At 34.4% G+C, this 19,795-nt stretch overlaps 1 protein-coding gene across 3 annotated transcripts in view; it reads left to right on the plus strand.

Annotated features, from left to right (window-relative positions):
* GABRB2 (gamma-aminobutyric acid type A receptor beta2 subunit) overlaps positions 1–19,795 on the plus strand; it is a 249,410-nt gene that overhangs the window by 201,657 nt on the left and 27,958 nt on the right. For 2 of the 3 annotated variants that reach the window (XM_021707621.1, XM_008048217.2), the window contains exons 7-8: positions 191–343; positions 4,124–4,368. In XM_021707621.1, coding sequence (XP_021563296.1) covers positions 191–343; positions 4,124–4,368 — 398 coding nt within the window. Of the gene's footprint in view, positions 1–190; positions 344–4,123; positions 4,369–9,083; positions 9,198–19,795 lie in introns of all 3 variants that reach the window. The other variant, XM_021707620.1, reaches the window with a different exon arrangement.

Below are 19,795 nucleotides of genomic sequence, written 5' to 3' on the forward strand. Positions count from 1 at the left end.
TGTATGCCGCACTGAGTAACTCCTCCTAAATAAAAACCCAGTGCTCTCAGGTTACTTTTGCAAAAGAAAATATTCTTCACTAAGAGTTAAAATTGAGTTTAGAGATATATACACTGTTTATAGACCTTTGAAGAAAAGTATCCTGTAAATACTTATTGATAATAATGATGTTCAAAAATTGCCTTTCTAGGTTCCTATCCCAGGTTGTCCCTCAGCTTTAAGCTTAAGAGAAACATTGGCTACTTTATCCTGCAAACGTACATGCCTTCTATCTTGATTACCATCCTCTCCTGGGTCTCCTTCTGGATTAATTATGACGCCTCAGCTGCAAGAGTGGCATTAGGTAGGACATCTTACAAGTGCTCATGGAGTTTACTCTTTGTGTACATGCGTAAAATTTGTGATGCATCTTGAAATTTGTGATGCATGATGAGATGACCTGGTGCATTACAAGTATTTAGCTGTGAAACTTTGAATGATCTGATTCAGCATTAAATCAATTAAACAAAAATTAAAACTCTTCCATGTCAGGATGAGTTAACTATATAGCTGTTGGTAATGAAATTAGTCCCATCAGTGTGATACTTTTATTGAAACATATTTCATGTAGTTTTGCTTGTATAATTATTCAATTTGTATCTGTGCTTTTTTTTTTTTTTTACTTAAGAAAAGCTCCCTTCCATCTCTATTTTTATTTCCTGAGTAAGAAACAAGGAGATGTGGTGTGTAGCAAGGGATAAGCAGAAAGAATTCTAGTCTTATTAACATTTTGGAGTAGCATGGTTGAGGCAGGAGACCTCAAAGTAAGAATGCTGGGAAATCATCTGTGGCATCACTCATCTTATGCCTGATTTTTTTTTTCTGTTATAACACTAGATGAAAATAAATGCTATTCCATGAACATGAAACAAATTTAGGACATTTTGTACAATCTTTATTATTTTGAGTTCTGACTATTCCCTTTAAAATGTTGAATTGTTCATTTATTTGCCATGAGATGTCAATTCAATATTGCTTTCTTAGAAAAGTCATTCATTTTTTTATTCAACAAGCATTCACTGACCACCTAATATGTGCTAAGTATACTAGGCACTGAAGATACAACAATCCCTTTCTGGAAGTTATATTCTATCAAAAAATAGGCAGTACATTTAGTAGCCATGCAAATTATACAATCATGGGGAGCCATGTATATAGAGCCTAAGGGTGGGAGAGTTGAACTTAAAGTTGATGGCCACGTATAGCTGGCCAGCTTCCAACAGAAAGGCCCATTGTACTTCGGACAATCACTCTGGTATCCGTGTGGAGGATGAGGAAGGAGCGGGCAAGGCAGGAATAAAGAATGCCGTGAACCTGTTTGCAGAATAATCCAACAGGGTAAGGAAGCTTGGGTGTGTCGGGGATTACAGATCCGACTCAGAAGTTGTCTTTGGACAAAGATTTGAAGATGAAAAGCTATGTAGTTATCTGGGTAATAATGTTTCAGGCTACTGCAAAGGCTCTGGGGTAGCCACAGGCTCAGCATGTCAGTAGGAGGCTTGTGAGGCCAACACAGTTTGAGTCAGGGGACTTAGCAGACATACTGTTGAGGAAAAGGGACTAAAAGATCACAAATAAGTTTTTAAGCTATGGTAAATCCTTTGTTTCTGTTCTGAGTGGAATAGAGAATGACTGAGCAAAGTGGCATGATGTGATTTTAGTTTTTACATGATCACTTTTGCTTCAGTGTTGCGATTAAATTGTGGTGGCTCAAGGATATAAAGGAAGAAAAGGAATGACCTTCCAGACTGAGTCAAATCCCTGTGATATATACTCTTACAATACTGTAGACCTCCCCTGTGTAGACTAACCACAGTTATAATTTATATTTATTTAGTTACATAATGTCCTTTCACCCGGCAGCACTGAAAGATCCACTTGGGAAAGGTTTGTATCTGGTTTTATGTCTGCAGTGTCTTGCACAGGGAATGGCGCTCAGTAAATATTTGCTGAATGAATAAAATCTGCAAGTGCTCTATTTTCCTAAGTTAAAATGTGTTGTCTATTTTATGCCTATAACAGAAACAATAAATAATTTATTGACTTTTTAAAAGAAATGTTTAAAATGTCTGTTTATGTGAGCAATTTATTGTTAGGCATAGAAATACTTTAAAACAAGATTTAAATAAATAGTATAATCAAAATTGTCAGTTTTATTACCCACATGTGATTCAGGATAATCTGCAGTTGAAATGATAAAGAGAAAAATGAAACTGGGAAATGTTTCAAAATAATAACTATAAGAAAGATATGAGAAATGTAAGACACCTATAACTAAAGCAAGACCAAGGCTTTTGTAGGCGTGCTCAGAATCAAATGCTCAAATTTATTTCTGTAGCTGTTTCATGAGGGTGTATAAGAAACAAAATTAAGATTATGTTGTTATTACTAGAGAAACAAAATTAAGTCAGAAAGTATCCTCTGTCAAAATCATAGAAATGATTAAATTTCATTTAATTTAGGGGATGCATTATTGGAAAGTGTCTAAGAGCCCAGATTCCTGAGTCAGAAAAATTCTGGTTCTAACAATGACTCTACAACTTTCCATCTAAGTGATCTTGACCTCTGATCTTTGTCTATTTTCACATCACTATTTTGCTACAAATCTGGACTTTGTCATACTCAGGACTCTGAACCTCCAGTGCTTTTATCTTCCAATTACAGCTTTGACAGAAACTGTTCCCTATTGTCAGAGATACCAACTCAACTGGACAATTATACTGTGACCTAGCATGGCATTTCCCATAAAGAGTCTTGTATGTTATTTATCTGAGTATTATATGCCTAATTGTCCAACCCAGAAACACAACAGCTGTGACTCCTGCTTCTCTGTTACCCTCCACTTCCAATTTCCAAATGTTTACAATCTTTCGTCTATATGTCCTACATCTTGTATTTATTGAAGTCAGTATTATTGCTGTAATTTTAATTTACTTCCTTTCCATCACTAACTTGGATTATTCTGCAAACATGTTCACTAGCATCCTTTTTTTTTTTTTTTTTTTTTTGAGTTGGAGTCTCACTCAGTCGCCCAGACTGGAGTGCAGTGGCCGCTCCCGGCCACCGCAGCCTCAACCTGCTGGGCTCCGGTGATCCTTCCGCCTCAGCCTTCCAAGTAGCTGGAACTACAGGCGCATGCTACCACGCCTGGCTAATTTTTTGATTTATTGTAGAGATGAGGTCTCGCCAAGTTGCCCAGGCGGGGGTCTCAAACCCACGGACTCAGGCAATCCATTCACCTCGGCCTCCCAAAGCGCGGGATTACAGGCTGAGCCACTGAGCCCGGCCCACTGGCATTCTTTAATCCTGCCTTGCCCGCTACTTCCTCATCCTCCACACTGATACCAGAGTGATTGTCCTAAGTACAATGGGCCTTTCTGCTGGAAGTTGCCCAGTGCTATACGTGGCCATCAACTTTAGATTCAACTCTCCCACCCTTAGGCTCTATATACATGGCTCCCCATTATTCAGCCCTTACTTAATCTTCACGCTTCTCATGATTCTTCCCATCCTGTTCTATAATGTACCCACAATGATTTTTCTGAGATCCCTGTAACAGGCTATATACTCTCCCTCAAAGCCAACCCTTATACAACCAGTTCTCCTTGCCATCAGTGCCCTTAGGTCTACCATGACTTTTAACTCCAGTTCTTGGTTGCCTGAGTAACTCTTATTCATTCTTCAGGAATCAGCTCAAAAGTCTCAATTTCCTCTTCTCTTCTCTTCTCTGCCTCATCACATATTCTCAACTCTCACTTTACACAAGTCTCTATCATAGTATTTAATTCATATATCTAGTCCTTCACCAGATACGTAACTACAAATATAACCAAAAAAATAAATATTCCAAAATGATCAATGTCCACTGTAAATTAGTTTGTACATACCCTCAGATCCTATAATATTTCTGTTGTATAATAAGTTCCCAACAAAATTGTTGTGACATATAAGAAAAGAGTAAATGAGTACAGTTAATCTTTCTAGCTATTGTGAAAACAGAAAGAAGGTAACAGTATACTCCAAATCTCTAACTCTCTCATTAATACTCTAACTCTCTCTCTCTCTTTTTTTTTTTTTTTTTCAGGAATCACAACTGTTCTCACAATGACTACAATCAATACCCACCTCCGGGAAACTCTCCCTAAAATCCCCTATGTGAAAGCCATTGACATGTACCTGATGGGGTGCTTTGTCTTCGTTTTCATGGCCCTTCTGGAATATGCTTTAGTCAACTACATTTTCTTTGGGAGGGGGCCCCAACGCCAAAAGAAAGCAGCTGAGAAGGCTGCTAGTGCCAACAATGAAAAGATGCGCCTGGATGTCAACAAGGTAAATTCAGAGGCAAGCCCTCCTTACTTCTTAAATTCAGAGAAGAATACTAGCAACATAGGTTAATGGCCTTGTTTAACAATGAGGAAACCAAGGCCCAGGAAAGAGAATGGAGTAATTGCCCCAAAATCACACAGATAATTAGTGATAAAGGGAGAGACCAAACTCATGACACAAGATTTGGATGCCTTTGCCATTAATGGTAGAGTTGCCCCAAAATTAGTCATCCGAGACTAGTCACCTTTAGTCAAATAGTCAAATAAATCAACTTTATGGGGTTTTTTCCCATATATGAGTTAAAATATCTATTATCCTTTACATTATCTTTCTTTAAATTTACTTACCTTAATTAAATTTATTGAAAAGGAAACTTCTTATCATTTCAGTCAGTATTACTTGCTGGATGATAATTTCAACTATATATAAATAATAACTAAGACTATGTTATTAAATTATATTTTTATTAGATGAAGGCTCCAGCCCTGAAATCTGCATTCTTTTGTCTTAAAAGAGAAAAGCACGTATAAAGATGCTACCAAGTAACAAACTGAGATTTTATCCTTGAAGCAATCAGATGAATAGATAAAGAAGCGTAGGGAAGAAAAGACAAACAATTTTCTCTTTAAATGATGCTTATCACTTTACACATATACCACATATTATTGCAGCATTTGAATATATGAAGCTACCATCTTGCTTAAATCAGACATGGTCAAAGAATTCCCATACAGTTGAAAACCCTGAGAGTTTATTAAGTCAATAGTTTTCAACCTTGGGTGCCTGGTAGAATGACCTGGAAAGAATTTAAAAAACTGAAGCCTGGGTTCTTTCCCCAGAAATTCTGACTTAATTGTCTTGGAGTAGGCCTAGACACCGTAAGTTTTAAAAGTTCCTCAGGTTACTCTTATTCATATCAAAATTTGAGAATCGCTACATTGATGCTTTTGATGACAGCACCAGTGAGCCAGCTCTTGCTATTTTCCAAATTAACTTCACCTGACTTCCTACTATAGAACTTTCTACACTGACAGAATATTTGTATATTTATTTCTCCATAGTACAAATGTAAACCCTTAGAAACAGTCTAAAAAGAAACACAAAAAACCCAAAAAAACTAAAGTCTTATTTTAATATATGCCCTAAATAGTGTTTATAAATTTGTAAGTGTTGCAATTTACAAAGTTATAAACTAGTGTTGGATTCAATGAATAGTGCATTATTATGTCCTTTTAAACCAACTGGAATTATTAATTATAACCATAATTGATTATTTATTTAATTTTTTAGTGTTTCTAACTTAAATTTAATTCCAACAATAGCACACCATAAGTAATCTCTAACAGTGGATCTTATTTGGATCAAATCCTACAGAAGCCTCTGACTCAGTAGTGTTTTTCACATAACCATAGGTTTGATAATTAGTTTTAGACTGTTCAAAGACACTTTTCTCAGAAGATGATATTTGCAATGATGCAAATTTTAAGTATTGCCCTTGAGAACTATAAGTCATAGGATATAGGAAATTGTCTATTTCTTTATCATGCCCAATGCTTCACTTACTGGAATCTGTCAAGCAATTCCAACCCACCATTATGACTCTCTCAGGCTGTCAAATGAAAGAGTGCTTTTAAAACCCATTTTCTGACTTTCCTCATGTAGCAGCCTTAGTAAAGAAAAGAGAATGAATAAATAAATGAAAGCATCTCATAGGACTGCAATTTCAAATGAGTCTAAATCAATTGCATAATGCAAAGCTGACTTAATAATAACATCTGATCTCCTTTCACTTTCATCTGCCCTATTTTTTCATACCAATATGCATGTAAATGATAAATGTAAGACCTAGAGAGTAGAGATTTTATACAAACTGAACCCGGAGTGTTTCAGATAGTTGTAAGTTCAATTGTTCTGAGATGGAAGTAGAGAAAGTTCACTAGACAGGTACCCCATATTGGTGAAAAGCTAAATCTCTTGCCTAAAGGTAGACCCACAATTCAAGTGATAGAATATGAAAGAACAAAAACGATACTAGAAATATTTTAGTGCAATGGTTCTCAAAATCGGAGGAGATTTGCCTCCCAGAGGATTGTTGTCATTGTCTGGAAATACTGTTGGTTGTCAAAACTAGTAGACAGGGTTTGCTACTGGTATCCAGTATGTTGTAGGGACTCAGGTTTCTACTTCCCCATAACTTCCTGGTTTCAAACATAAGAAACTGAAACTCAGAAAAAATAATATGCTTGTCTTGTTCTTAATGCCCTAAAACAAAAGTGATTTCTCCACTTTCTTTGACCAGCATGTGTAAGAATCAAGACATGAGTTATGATTTAGTACAGTGGTCCTAAATAAATATTTTACAGTCAGTCAAGTTCAGTATTTACCCTCCCATTTAACAGCTATGTGACAGCCGGGCTCAGTGGCTCAGCCTGTAATCCCGTGCCTTTGGGAGGCTGAGGTGAGTGGATTGCCTGAGCCCGCGGGTTCGAGACCCGCCTGGGCAGCGAGACCTCATCTCTACAATAAATCAAAAAATCAGCCGGGCGTGGTAGCACATGCCTGTAATTCCGGCTACTCGGAAGGCTGAGGCGGAAGTATCGCCAGAGCCCAGCAAGTGAGGCTGCGGTGACCAGGAGCGGCCACTGTACTCCAGTCTGGGCGACAGAGTGAGACTCCAACTCAAAAAAAAAAAAAAACAGCTACGTGACAAACAAAATTAAGCCTCTCTGGCCTTTCAGTTTCCTTCTCTGTAAAATGGGGTTAATTCCTCTCTCATAAGATTTTTATGAAGACTATTGCAGTGATGTGGAAAGAGGGTAGCATAGTCCTCAGTACATGATAGTCCCTCAATAAGTAGTAAATACTAATAAAATACTAGAAATGGCAGGCATTGTTATATTTTAAAATAAAATTTACAGTCTTCAAACTTATTGGTGATGCCAATTTGTGTGCTTTGCATGCTCTACCATGTAGAATGCAGTCATATCCCTAAAAGAGAGTATTATTTAGAGAGGAATGTTATATGTCAGAAATGTTAACATCCCGCCAAGAAAATGGTTTTTTCAATGAATACCAGCTGTAAAATCTATAGCAAACCAATTATGTAAAACTTTATCAATTATGTCTTAGGACAGAACACTTATACAGCCATCTTGATTAAATTAATACAAAAAGCTGACCATCTAACTTTCCAGACTCTTAGGGTTTCTTGTTTCAACCAGCATAAAAGATTATAGGAGATTCCCACTGGGTTCTGATTACACAGTGCTTTCTTTTGTGTCAGCATCATGAATAATGCCACTCTACTTCTTATCAAGAATATTCCTTCTTTTCAACTGTAATTCTAAAGTTCTTTTTTTTTCCCCAAAGACCCAGCACATACAATCAGCTAAGTATTGTTGGCTGCTCTGGGAAAATGAGGAGAGAGATTACATTGTTCACCTACCTTTGACAGTTTCCTAGAGATGGAAGCAATGTGTCAAATTATCTGAAGTGATTTTTAAACTGCTCTGTCCTGAGGTCAGGGAGGACTGAAAACAAGAAGCCTGTCCAGTAGAGAGATCAATGTTGATTGAACAGATACTTCCACTTTTTTCCAATCTTTTTTCTGTATTGGTTTTCCTTAAGTTTTTGTTTTAATAAAAGAATTCGCAGTTCTTAAAGTAATTCCTGCCCTGGCATTTAACTGATGCAAAAACTGGGTCTTATATAGAAGATAAAATAGCCAAGGTCGCATAGCACAGTTAACAAAAGTTCTGAGTCGTGATCTGGGTTTTCCTATCCTTATCCACTATACATTCCACAGTCCTAGCAAATGAAAATGTTAAATAAAATTGAAAAGCCTATTCCACATTTGTTCATATATTCCAGCTCAGTCGACCTCACCTGAAAATCCCACCTACCTGCACATGAAAGTCCATTAAGCAAGTGTCACTTTCACAGCTTTCTTCATGTGACAAATGAAGTCATAAAATACTAAGATTTTTCAAATAAACTTCAAAACATCATGATGTCTATTTAATATTCTTTTTCCAAAGGTCCTCTGCAGGAATTCAAAAATATAGTCTTTATCTTAATGTTAGGAGATTCCTTCCAATTATCCCTTGCATTCCTCTATTTGTGTGTGTGTGTGTTTCCTAATAGAATTTGCATCTGGTTGATTTCACTCATTGTTCTTGCTCATGCCTTCAAGTTTTCAACTCTTCATACTTTTTTTAAGCTTTATGTCATTTCCTTATTTAATTTTCCGCCAATAGCTAAGTATACGCATATTTGAAAATCTAGTTTTTCCTGTATTTTCACCACCTTGGTTCTTACATATCTGAAATGCCTTCAATATACTTATTGTATTGAGAAACCTACAACCACTAATTTTCAAATCAAAGCTGGACCAGAGAGCTCTCTATTTGAGGCTGTCTTTTATTCTGCATTTATGGGTATTGTGACTGTGTTGTCTTTATTCATTGTGCCTAATCTTTTGTAATGCAAACCCACTAAGATCTTTTCAGTCTATTTCTACTGCTTGGAGTCTGATTTTTTTTAATATTAAATTTTTAAAAAACAATTTATTCAAATACTCATTCTCTGTTAGCATTGGTCTTTCCTTGTGCTTTCTAAAGACCAGTAGCATTTATCTATATCCAATTTACTTTAAACATCAATCCAAATATAATAGCATCAGTCGACTTAATTAGCACATTCTCTACTTTGTCTTCCAGATTTTTTATAAAGATATTAAACAAAATGGGACCCAATATCGATCCTTGTGGGACCCTACTGGAAACCTCTCCCCAACTAGACGGACTACCAATTACGATTTCTCTCTGTATACGGTTAGATAGCCAGTTTTTAATCCATTTATTTGTATTTCTGTTGGAGCCAATTTGTTTAGCTGTTCCCATTATGATAATGTATGGGGTCTTTGCAGATGGCCTGTGGACTAGTATTGGCAGAGACTTGGGGTTAATTTTTTTAAAAATTATAAGACCCTCATGGGATTTTCCCAGGTTTATTTTTTCAATATAGCTTTGGTGAACTTAAGCTTTGGTGTTTCATTCAGGAATTGTTATTGTGCTAGAGAAAGAAACAAAATAGATCATATTTTGAAATTGTTTTTCATTTGTATTGAGGAGATAGTCATTACTTCTTAGTTTTGTTGTTGTGCTTTGTTTTTGGTAGGTTTTTTGGTTGAGTAGGTAGAGAATTAAACATTTTGTCTATCGGTTGACTCAGAATTCAGGAGCATATTTATATTATTAGCTTGTGTCTGAAAATGTTATACTTGCATCAAGTCCTTGTTGCTTTCTTCTTATTAATTTTAGAATAAGTATTGTCATGGCAGGCCAGCACTATTATAATGATAGATAAGAGGAAATAACTGAGATTGTTCCTTATCAAAACTCCTGATTTAAATTAATTCCAAAGAAAGCCTATTTTTGGTTAATATTCCTAGTTTAGTTTCTGAATCCTCATATGTTTGTAATCTTAATTGGCAAAGTGTCATTCATATTGTCCCCCAATTGAAGGAGGAAAGGGAGGATGATAATTGTCACCATTCCCCCTCATCAGTTTTCGTTTTTAAATTATTTCTTCATGAGGCAGTCGGTGATATTAAATGTTTATGACTCTTTTCTATGAGGACTTGATGCCAGATGAGCTTCTGCTATGGTATCTTCTAAGTTCCATGTTCTCCTGTAATTTTATTGCTCCAACTCCAAAGTCTTTGATACCCCCATTGTTGTAGCTGTGGGGGTGGAGGATGTATAAGGATAGATTAAATTGCTGTTTTGTTTTGATGTTTTGTTACTTTTTGATTCCATTACTTGTTGTGTTATATAGTAACAAAGTCCGATAAATGACAGTAGATTCCAGGAGAAGAGATGTTTTGAGATTGTTTATCACTATTTTAGTTCTAATCCTCTGAACATTCAGTACTTTGTGTTCTCAAGCTATCTCATTGATGTTGTTGCTTTTGTTCTTATTTCTAAATTTTAGCTACTCTCATTGAAAATAAAGGAGATTGATTTGATTGGGTATTATACTGAGTAGAATCTTAATCATGTAGAAGAAAACATGTATGAAAGTTGGAATTTGAATTTATGATCAAAAGTGTTGAAGAATGTTGTATTTTTCAAAACCAAAATAAAAGCACATTACATGATTGGCCTAATGACTGGGTAAATCCACACTAAAATTCAGAATATCCTCAGACCATGAGGATATTTTGAAGAAAATTTGCCTCATTGGTGCATTAAATTGTTCAGTTAAAGGCTTGAACGAGTTAATACTCTCTGATCTCATTATTTGAACCTTCGTTTGTCAAGAACTCTTTCTCTATTTCATAAAATATGCTAAATAGAATGTTCAATGAAATATGAATTTTATACATTGAAATATGAATTTTAATGTCTTTCTCTTTTATGCTTTTCTCTGTTGGGTATGTCTTTGCTCTGTCCTTTGACTCCTTTTAATTTCATACTTAGAGTATAAAGTAAGGACTAGTATTCAAAAGTTCAAATAATGAGCTTTCTATTAAATCTGTAACATGTTAAAGCATCAGGATGTATGTAACAATCCTGAGAGGTACTGAGAAGATTGGTGGATTTTAGAGTCTTACTGAACTGGTTTCACATTCAGGCATTGTCATTTATCAACTGTGTGACACTGGGTATGTTTAACCTTTCCAACCTTTAATTACTCAACTAAAAACTAAAAACACTAATTTCTGCCTTATAGAGCTGCTGAGAGGATTAAGTGAAAAAGTTATATTAAGGGTCTTACACAGTACTAGGCAAAGAATATTCAATTAAGAGTTGGAATTATTCTAGAGTTGGTGACGGGAATTGTGTATCTTTCTCAGTTTTTCTTTCTTTTATTTTTGAGTCAGAGTCTCACTCTGTCACCCAGGCTGGAGTGCAGTGGCACGCTCACTGCCACTGCAGCCTCAACCTGCTGGACTCAGGCAATCCTTCTGCTTCAGCCTTCCAAGTAGCGGGAACCACAGCCATATGCCACCATGCCTGGCTAATTTTTTTTATTTATTGTAGAGATGAGGTCTCACCATGTTGCTCAGGCTGGTCTCAAACCCCTGAGTTCAGGCAATCCCCTCGCCTCAGCTTCGCAAAGTGCTGGGATTACAGGCATGAGTCAACTGCACCCGACTTCTCTGTTTTTCTTTATTTAACTCTGTAACTATGTTTCTAATTATAAAACTAATGCATAATTATTCTTAAAAGTAAATACAAAAGATAGTGAAAACCACCTCAAATTCCCCCAGAAATAATTATTAACTTTGCATTGCATTTACAACCAGTGATTTACTTATATATAAATAATCATATTGTATATGCTGTTACTTTCTACTTACCTTTTAATATATTTAAATCTAAGTTAAGTAAGTTCTAACAGCAATAAGATATTTAATTGAGTATGTCTACCATAATCTATTTAGCATTTATTTAATAACCACCTACTAGATATTTGCATTGTTTCCTAAGTGGTTTTCCATTACAAACAACTCTAAAATAAGCATGACATTGTTGTCATATTTGCACACCAATGTTCTCAATATATTTCTTAAAAAATAAATGCTGGAACCGGGTTCGGTGGCCCAGCCTGTAATCCTGCCTTTGGGAGGCTGAGGTGAGTGGATTGCCTGAGCCCGCGGGTTCGAGAACCACCTGGGCAACTTGGCGAGACCTCATCTCTACAATAAATAAAAAAATCAGCCGGGCGTGCTAGCGCGTGCCTGTAATTCCGGCTACTTGGAAGGCTGAGGTGGAAGGATCGCCAGAGCCCAGCAGGTTGAGGCTGCGGTGGCCGGGAGTGGCCACTACACTCCAGTCTGGGCGACAGAGTGAGACTCCAACTTATAAATAAAAATAAAAAATAAAAATAAAAAATAAAAATAAATGAGTGTTCAAAATTATGTGCCTTTAAATATTGCCAAGTTGTTTCCTAGCAAAGTTCTGCTGTAGTTTATATACCCACTAGCACCACTAGAGAATGTGGCAGTGCATACACAAACACACATACACACATGTACACACACAATCAGTCTGCTGCTCAAATGAGGAAGAAACAGAAAACATTAAACTGTGTCCAAACATAATCAGTGTTGGAGAAGTAGATAGATAGAGGAATCCAAAAACCCATGGGCAGTTTCTCTCCTCTCCATCCAAAAGCCATAGAAAATGAAATGACAACAGAAAAACAAAACAAAAACAATCAACCCAGCTCAAAATGAGGCTCTGCAAAGAGACAGAGATGATGTGTAAACAAGTGCCAGTAATTAGTGCAAGCAGAATCAAGAGAATCAAGAGAAATATACCCAAGCTATGCCTGAGCAAATGGGAAAACCCCGTAACAATGTAGTCATCAAGATGAAGCATATAAACAAAGAAACAGCATGGCAACTGTTGGAGAAACCTACCAAATAGGAAGGTGACAGAGAAGAACTCAACATCCTCAAAACAGACAATGGCCTTTTGTGGAAAAATAAATTCTATTTCAGAATAAATTAATATTTTCTGGAACAATTTTTTTCTTGCCAAAATTTAAAAAATATATATATTAAACAAAATATCAAGGATAAGATAATAAATAAGAAGAGATTAAAAGAGAGAAAATTAAGGCAAAGCAATCTTTGTAGTAACTAATAGATCAATCTAAAAACAGTAAGAAAGAGAACCAATGTAGGAAAAAAAATCAAGGCAATAACAAAGTTCAGACTGTAGAAAATCATGCCAAATGCAGGAATGAAAGTTGTAGATATAAAAATTACATAAAGAAAACATAATAAATATTCAATACAAGGTACTGTGGATTAAACATGTAGAATCTTAATATTAGTGAAGTATATAGGTTGGGGAAAAAGATGGAATTTAAAAATTGAATCTAGTGTCAATAACTAATTATAATAATGATGATAATGATGATAACTTCCTGAATGCCTACTATGTGCTGAGATACTTTACACATATTATGTCTTATCATGTAGTCCTTATTACCTACCCTTTGTAATTGCAGATTATGAGCTGAGACCTAGAGGACACAAATAACCTGCTTAAGGTTAGATAGCTAAACAATGGTTGGACAGAAAATATGACTACAAATACTGCAGTCTTAACTACTGTGCTGTGCATTATATATTTGTAAGCACCTGTAATGAAATTTACTTATTTAAATTATTGTTAAATTAATTAAATTTTATTAAAGGTATGTTTAGGTTCCTAAAAAGATGCATGAATTCTAAGATTAAAATTATGCAATCTCACTAACATCTTATTATGTTTCTCTGAAATTACTAAACCTCCAGTAAAAAAAATAAATGAGAAAATAATAATTACTAAACCTCCAGTAAAAAAAATAAATGAGAAGAGAAAAGAGAACTGGTCTCAAACAACTTCACAAATATTAAATTTTAAGACAATAGAAAAATGCTTACAAATTTCTAAGGAGGAGAAAATGTAACCTAAGAATATTATTATTGATGCATAAGGAAAAATGAAAGATCTCCTATCCTCAATATGTAAGGTCTTAGAAAATATAGCATCCATAAGACTTTATTTTTGAGAAATAATATCTTAGTACAACAATCTAGCCCCCAGTAAAAAGTAGTCAAAATAAAGAACTTTAGAAAAGGACAGGCCAGAATCCTAGCATTTAGAACTAAAGTTATACAACTCAAGGAGAGTTAAGGTTACCAAATAAAACATAATTGAAATATTTTTTAACAACTAAGTACTGACAATGTATAAAAGTAAAAAACCTAAAAAAAAATATTGTAATAGAATTCAAAATTATGGATGGGAGTTATTGAGGAGAGAGGAAGGGTCTGTTCACTAGTTTATAACAAGAACTCAGTATTTACTCTAAATTTTTTGTTTGTAGTTATTATGGATACATAATAGCTGTCCATGTTTATGGGGCACATGTGATGTTTTGATACAGTCATAGCAATGTGTAATGATCAATTCATGGTAATTCAGGTATCCATCAGCTCAAGCATTTATCATTTCTTTGTGTTAGGAACATTGCAATTTTACTCTTTTAGTTATTTTAAAATATACAATAAACTATTGTTATCTATATTCACCTTATTGTGCAATTTAGCATTAGATCTTATTTTTTTCTATCTTGCTATATTTTTGTGCTCATTAGCTATCCCCTTTTTATCCACCCTGCCTACTACCTTTACCAGCCATTATTCTACCCTCTATCTCTGTGAGTTTTTTTTTTTTTTTAGCTTTCATGTTTGAGTGAGAACATGTGATAGTTGTCTTTCTGTGCCTGGCTTATTTCACTTAACGTAATATCCTGCAGGTCCATCCATGTTGTTGTGAATGACAGGATTTCATTTTCTGATGGATGAATAATATTCTGTAAGAGTTTATGGATTGTTTTTACTAATTCTGTGAAGAATGATGATGGCATTTTGATAAGGATAGCATTGAATCTGTAGATTGATTTGAGCAATATAGTCACTTTATTGATATTGATTCTTCTGATTCTTGAGCATGGGATATTTTTCCAGATATTTGTGTCATATTCAAAAGTTTATTTCAAAAGTATTTTGTAATTTTCCTTAAATAGGACTTATCCTTCCTTGATTAAATTAATTTCCTAAGTATTAATCTTTTGTATCTCCTGTAAATGGGATTGTCTTTTTGATTTCTTCCTTGGACAGATTGTTATGATGTCTAGAAATGCTACAGACTTTTTTGCACGTTAATTTTGTTACCTGCAACTTTGCTGAATTCATCTGTCAAATCTAAGAAATTTTTCAGTGGAGTCTTTAGATTTTTCTAGATAATAAAGCTACATCATCTGCAAAGATGGACAGTTTGCCTTCCTCCTTTCCAATTTAGATGCATTTTATTTCTTTCTCTTGCCTGATTTCTACAGTTAGAACTTCCAGTACTAGTTTGCATAGGAGCAGTGAAAGTGGCTATCCTTTTCTTGTTCCACTTCTTAGAGGAAAGGCTTTCAACTTTTCCTCATTCAGTAAAATACCAACTATGGGTTTATTGTTTATGGTTTTTGATATCTTGAGATATATTCCTTTTGTGCCTAGTTTGTTGAAGGTCTTCATCATGAACGAATGCTGAATTTTATCAGGATCTTTGCATCTATTGAGATAATCATGTTTTTTGTCCTTAATTCTGTTTAAATGAAGTATCACATTTTTTATTTGTTTATATATCGAATCATCCTTGCATCCCTGGTATAAATCTCACTTGGTCATGCTGTGTTATCTTTTTGATGTACTCCTGGATTTGATTTGCTAGTATTTTGTTGAGGATTTTTGTGACTATATTCATCAAGGATATTGACCTGTAGTTTGTCTTTTTGTTGTTGCTGCATCCTTATCTGGTTTTGGTGTCGGGGTGATGCTGGTCTTCTAACATGAATTAGGGAGATTTTTCTTCTCTTCAACTTTTTAGAATGGTTACAGTACTATTGGTATTATTTCTTCTTTGTATGTTTGATATACTTTGGCTGTGAATCCATCTGAGATTTTCTTTGTTGGGACACTTTTTATTACTGATTCAATCTTGCTACGCTTTATTGTCCTACTCAGGATTTCTGTTTCTTCCTGATTCTGTCTTCGTGGATGGCATGAGTTCAAAAATTTATCCTTTTTTTTCTCTAGATTTTCCAGTTTGTTAGCATACAGTTGTTTATAATAGTTGCTGATGATCTTTTGTATTTCTGTTGTTTCAGTTGTAATGTCTCCTTTTTCACTTGTGATTTTGTTCATTTGGATCACCTCTTTTATTTTATTGGTTAGTTGAGCTAGTGGTTTATCAATTTTGTTTATCTTTCTAAAGAACCAACTTTCATTACACTGATTTTTTGTATTTTTTATGTCTCTATTTCATTTATTTCTGCTCTGATCTTTATTATTTCTTTTCTTCTGCTAACTTTGGGTTTGGTTTGTTCTTGCTTTTCTAGTTCCTTGCAGTGTATTGTTAGATTGTTAATTTGTAGTCTTTCTACTTTTTAGATGTAGGCATTTATTACTATAAACTTCTCTTAGCATTGCTTTTCCTGAATCCCACAGATTTTGATATGTTATGCTTCCATTTTCATTGTTCAAGAAATCTTGTTTCCATCTTAACTTTTTCTTTGACCCAGTGGTCATTTTGGAGTATCTGCATTTATCAACCTAAATCCAAATATAATACAAAAAACAAACTATAACATAATCACATAGTGTTGCTTCAAAATACAAGGATGATAATATTTATCATACATATACAGTGAAAGTGTTAAAAACTTTATATAGTGTTTAAAGCTTTTCACTCTTTCAATAGATACTAAAAAGGCTATTAATAAAAATTCAACATTCCTATTTATAAATTTAAAATCCCTTCGGAAATTGGAAGGTGATAAATATTTTCTTACATGAATCTCTTTCCTTATTTCTTTTTACCTATCTAATTAAAATCTCTGTCTTTTGCCTCTTGTCATAGAATGAAACAGTAAAGTTTGAAAGAAAAAATAGATGCTCACCATGACCACTGTTACTTAACTTTTAAAAAATTAATAGACAATGCAAATAACTAAAATAAGGAATACAGGAACAAGAAGAGAAATAATTTAGCTCTTAAACAAAAGAAAAAAATGATTCAAGCAAAATCCAAGAGAATTAACTTGAAAAAACTTTTAGAAACAGTATGAGAAGTTAGGGAAATTCTCACAGCTTTCCTATATAAGGAGTATGTAAACAACAACTGAAATAATAACAATGGAAGGAAAGAAAAGAACCCTGTACCAATATTTTTAATTAAAAAACTTTTTTAATTTAAAAAAACTTTTTTAAAAAACTTATTTTTTACGAGACAGAATTTTAAAGGAATTGATTCCTTCTAAAGTATTATGAGTTTAGTGAAATTTCATGGGATACCAATGGGCCTTAGTTTGCATTTTCTTTGGTGATTATTTTTTTCAAATTTGACACAGTAATGCTAAAGTTTATTGAAAAGAAAAAATATTTCTATATGTATAAAGAACCAGAAAAATGGAAAATAATGAGAAAAGCATATCTTTTCCAGAAGTTTAAATGAATTATAAAATCATAACAATGAATGCAGTATAGCACTGGTCCAGTGTTGTTTATAGAAAGGGAATAGAAATTAACCTAGAAACATAATAAGGTAATAGAGTATAATTTCATGTCATTGGGAATATGTGAGTTATTCAATTTAAAAAACATAGTGCAACCATTTGGGAACATTTAAATGTAGCACCATATATCTAACCTACCCCTTCTTCCAAATTAAATTTTGGATAACTTAGATAAGTCAAAATTATAAATATTTTTTTCTAAAAAGAGGGAGAAAATGTAGAAGGCAACAAGTTATATATAAATGTTTCATTTTATTTTTAAAATATTATGAGACAAGTTCCTGTTATGTTGCCCAAACTAGTCTTGAACTCCTAGGTTCTAGCAATCCTTCCACTTCAACTTCCGGAATATCTGGTATTATAGTTGAATGCCCATGTGCCCAGCTTATAAATGTTTCATAAACATGGATTAGGTAAAACATGACAAAAAATTCAGAACCCAGAAAAGAGTGATTGTATGTTTGACCTTATTAAAATGTTTAATTTCTACATTTTTTTATTTCTCTCTCTTACTATTTCTACCAGATAAACCTTTTCTTTCTATAATGAGCATATTTTTGTTTTTCTTTCAAATTGCATTTTTAAAGTACATAGTTATTTCCATTTGCATAACAGTTAAAAATAAAATACAGTAAAAAGCCATCTGAATTCCACTCTTTTCTTAAGGACAAACATACCTCAATGTTTTGTAATATTTTTCATATGCCCATTATAACTATTTGTGTCTCTATATGATCCTCTTTCTCACTTTCTCTTCAGCATCACTGATTATAGATTGCTCTTTGCAGTTTATAATGAGTTAATCTCGTACTTTAATTTGTCTTTCTCACATTTCTTAAACAGTTGAACATCTTTTCATACATTTACTTGCTGTTTGAATTGGATTCTCTGTGAATTTCCTATTGCTACTCATTTTTCTTAAGATTCTTTATTTTCAGTTTCAAAAGTTCTAAGTAATATAAATACATTAACCACTTATTAGTGTGTACACATCAGATATTTTCCTCAAGCTCCTATTCATGCCATAACAAGTTTTAATTGTTATATTGTTCAATTATTTGTACTTTTGTAATTTGTATGTTCTCTGGAATGGCCAAATTTTCTTCTTGAAACTCTAGGTTAAGCATAGACTGTCTACATTTTTATGAGAGTTTTTTTTTTTAATACTTAATTCATTGTTTCATTTTTTACATTTAATTCATCTTGAATGATTTATTATTGCTAGTGAAATAATGATCAACTTTATGCTTTTCCAGAGATGGCTAGAGCAAAAGCATTATTTATGTTTTAATCTGTGTTCCTAATGGTTATATTTAGATAGTAGGATGGCATGATGGCATTTTTGTTTTGTTTTGTTTTTTACCTTATAGCCGAGCTGTTCATGTTTGAGCTGTTTCAATTAATATATATTACTTTTAAATTTTTAAAAAGTATGTGGGTGTGTGTGTATATACATGATTTGCCAGTATGGTCTTTTTATTACATCTTTTCTCTCTTTCTTACATATACTCACCTACCACTTGCATACAAACCACACACAAAATTCCCAGTTTTCCCAATTCATATGTCACTTTACCAGAATAACCCAAAATAATTATAACCCCATGTTAATAGTACAATGCACATTTCTAATTATATCTGATGATTATTGCTGTTAAGAAAGAATGAAAGAAAGAGAAAAAAACAGTGAAAGAGAGAAATGGAAGAAAGGAAAGAGGGAGAAAAGGAGGGAAGAAGAGAGAGAGGGAAGGAGGGAGGGAGGGAGGGAGGGGAAAAATACATAAAGAGAATGAATGCCCTAGCCTGAACAGTAACTGCTCTACCCTGGGTATAGGCAAGCTTATGCTGACTGCCTTTCTTGTTGTCAGCGTTGTCACCAGAGAGTCAAGTTTCCAGTGACACATTTAGACAAAGACACCTCTAATATTTTTCCCAAGCAACGCTGCTCATGGCTCTGCAGAAATGGGTCCCCAGGAAAAAAAGTCTCTAACTCAGTGTAGTATACTGAAGCCCAGGAGAGTCAGGATTCAAGTTTCAACTCAGACACTTAATCCATGGATGTGGTATCAGACAAGTCAACCTCTCTCATAAAACAAAATTGTGCCGGGCTCGGTGGCTCAGCCAGTAATCCCGCGCCTTTGGGAGGCTGAGGTGAGTGGATTGCCTGAGCCTGAGGGTTCGAGACCCGCCCGGGCAGCGAGACCTTATCTCTACAATAAATCAAAAAATTAGCCGGGCGTGGCTGCGCGCGCCTGTAATTCCGGCTACTCGGAAGGCTGAGGCGGAAGGATCGCCGGAG

The sequence above is a fragment of the Carlito syrichta genome, unplaced genomic scaffold (genome assembly GCF_000164805.1).
Source record: "Carlito syrichta isolate Samal-C Ts95f unplaced genomic scaffold, Tarsius_syrichta-2.0.1 Scaffold121490, whole genome shotgun sequence".
In the NCBI taxonomy this organism is placed as follows: domain Eukaryota; kingdom Metazoa; phylum Chordata; class Mammalia; order Primates; family Tarsiidae; genus Carlito; species Carlito syrichta.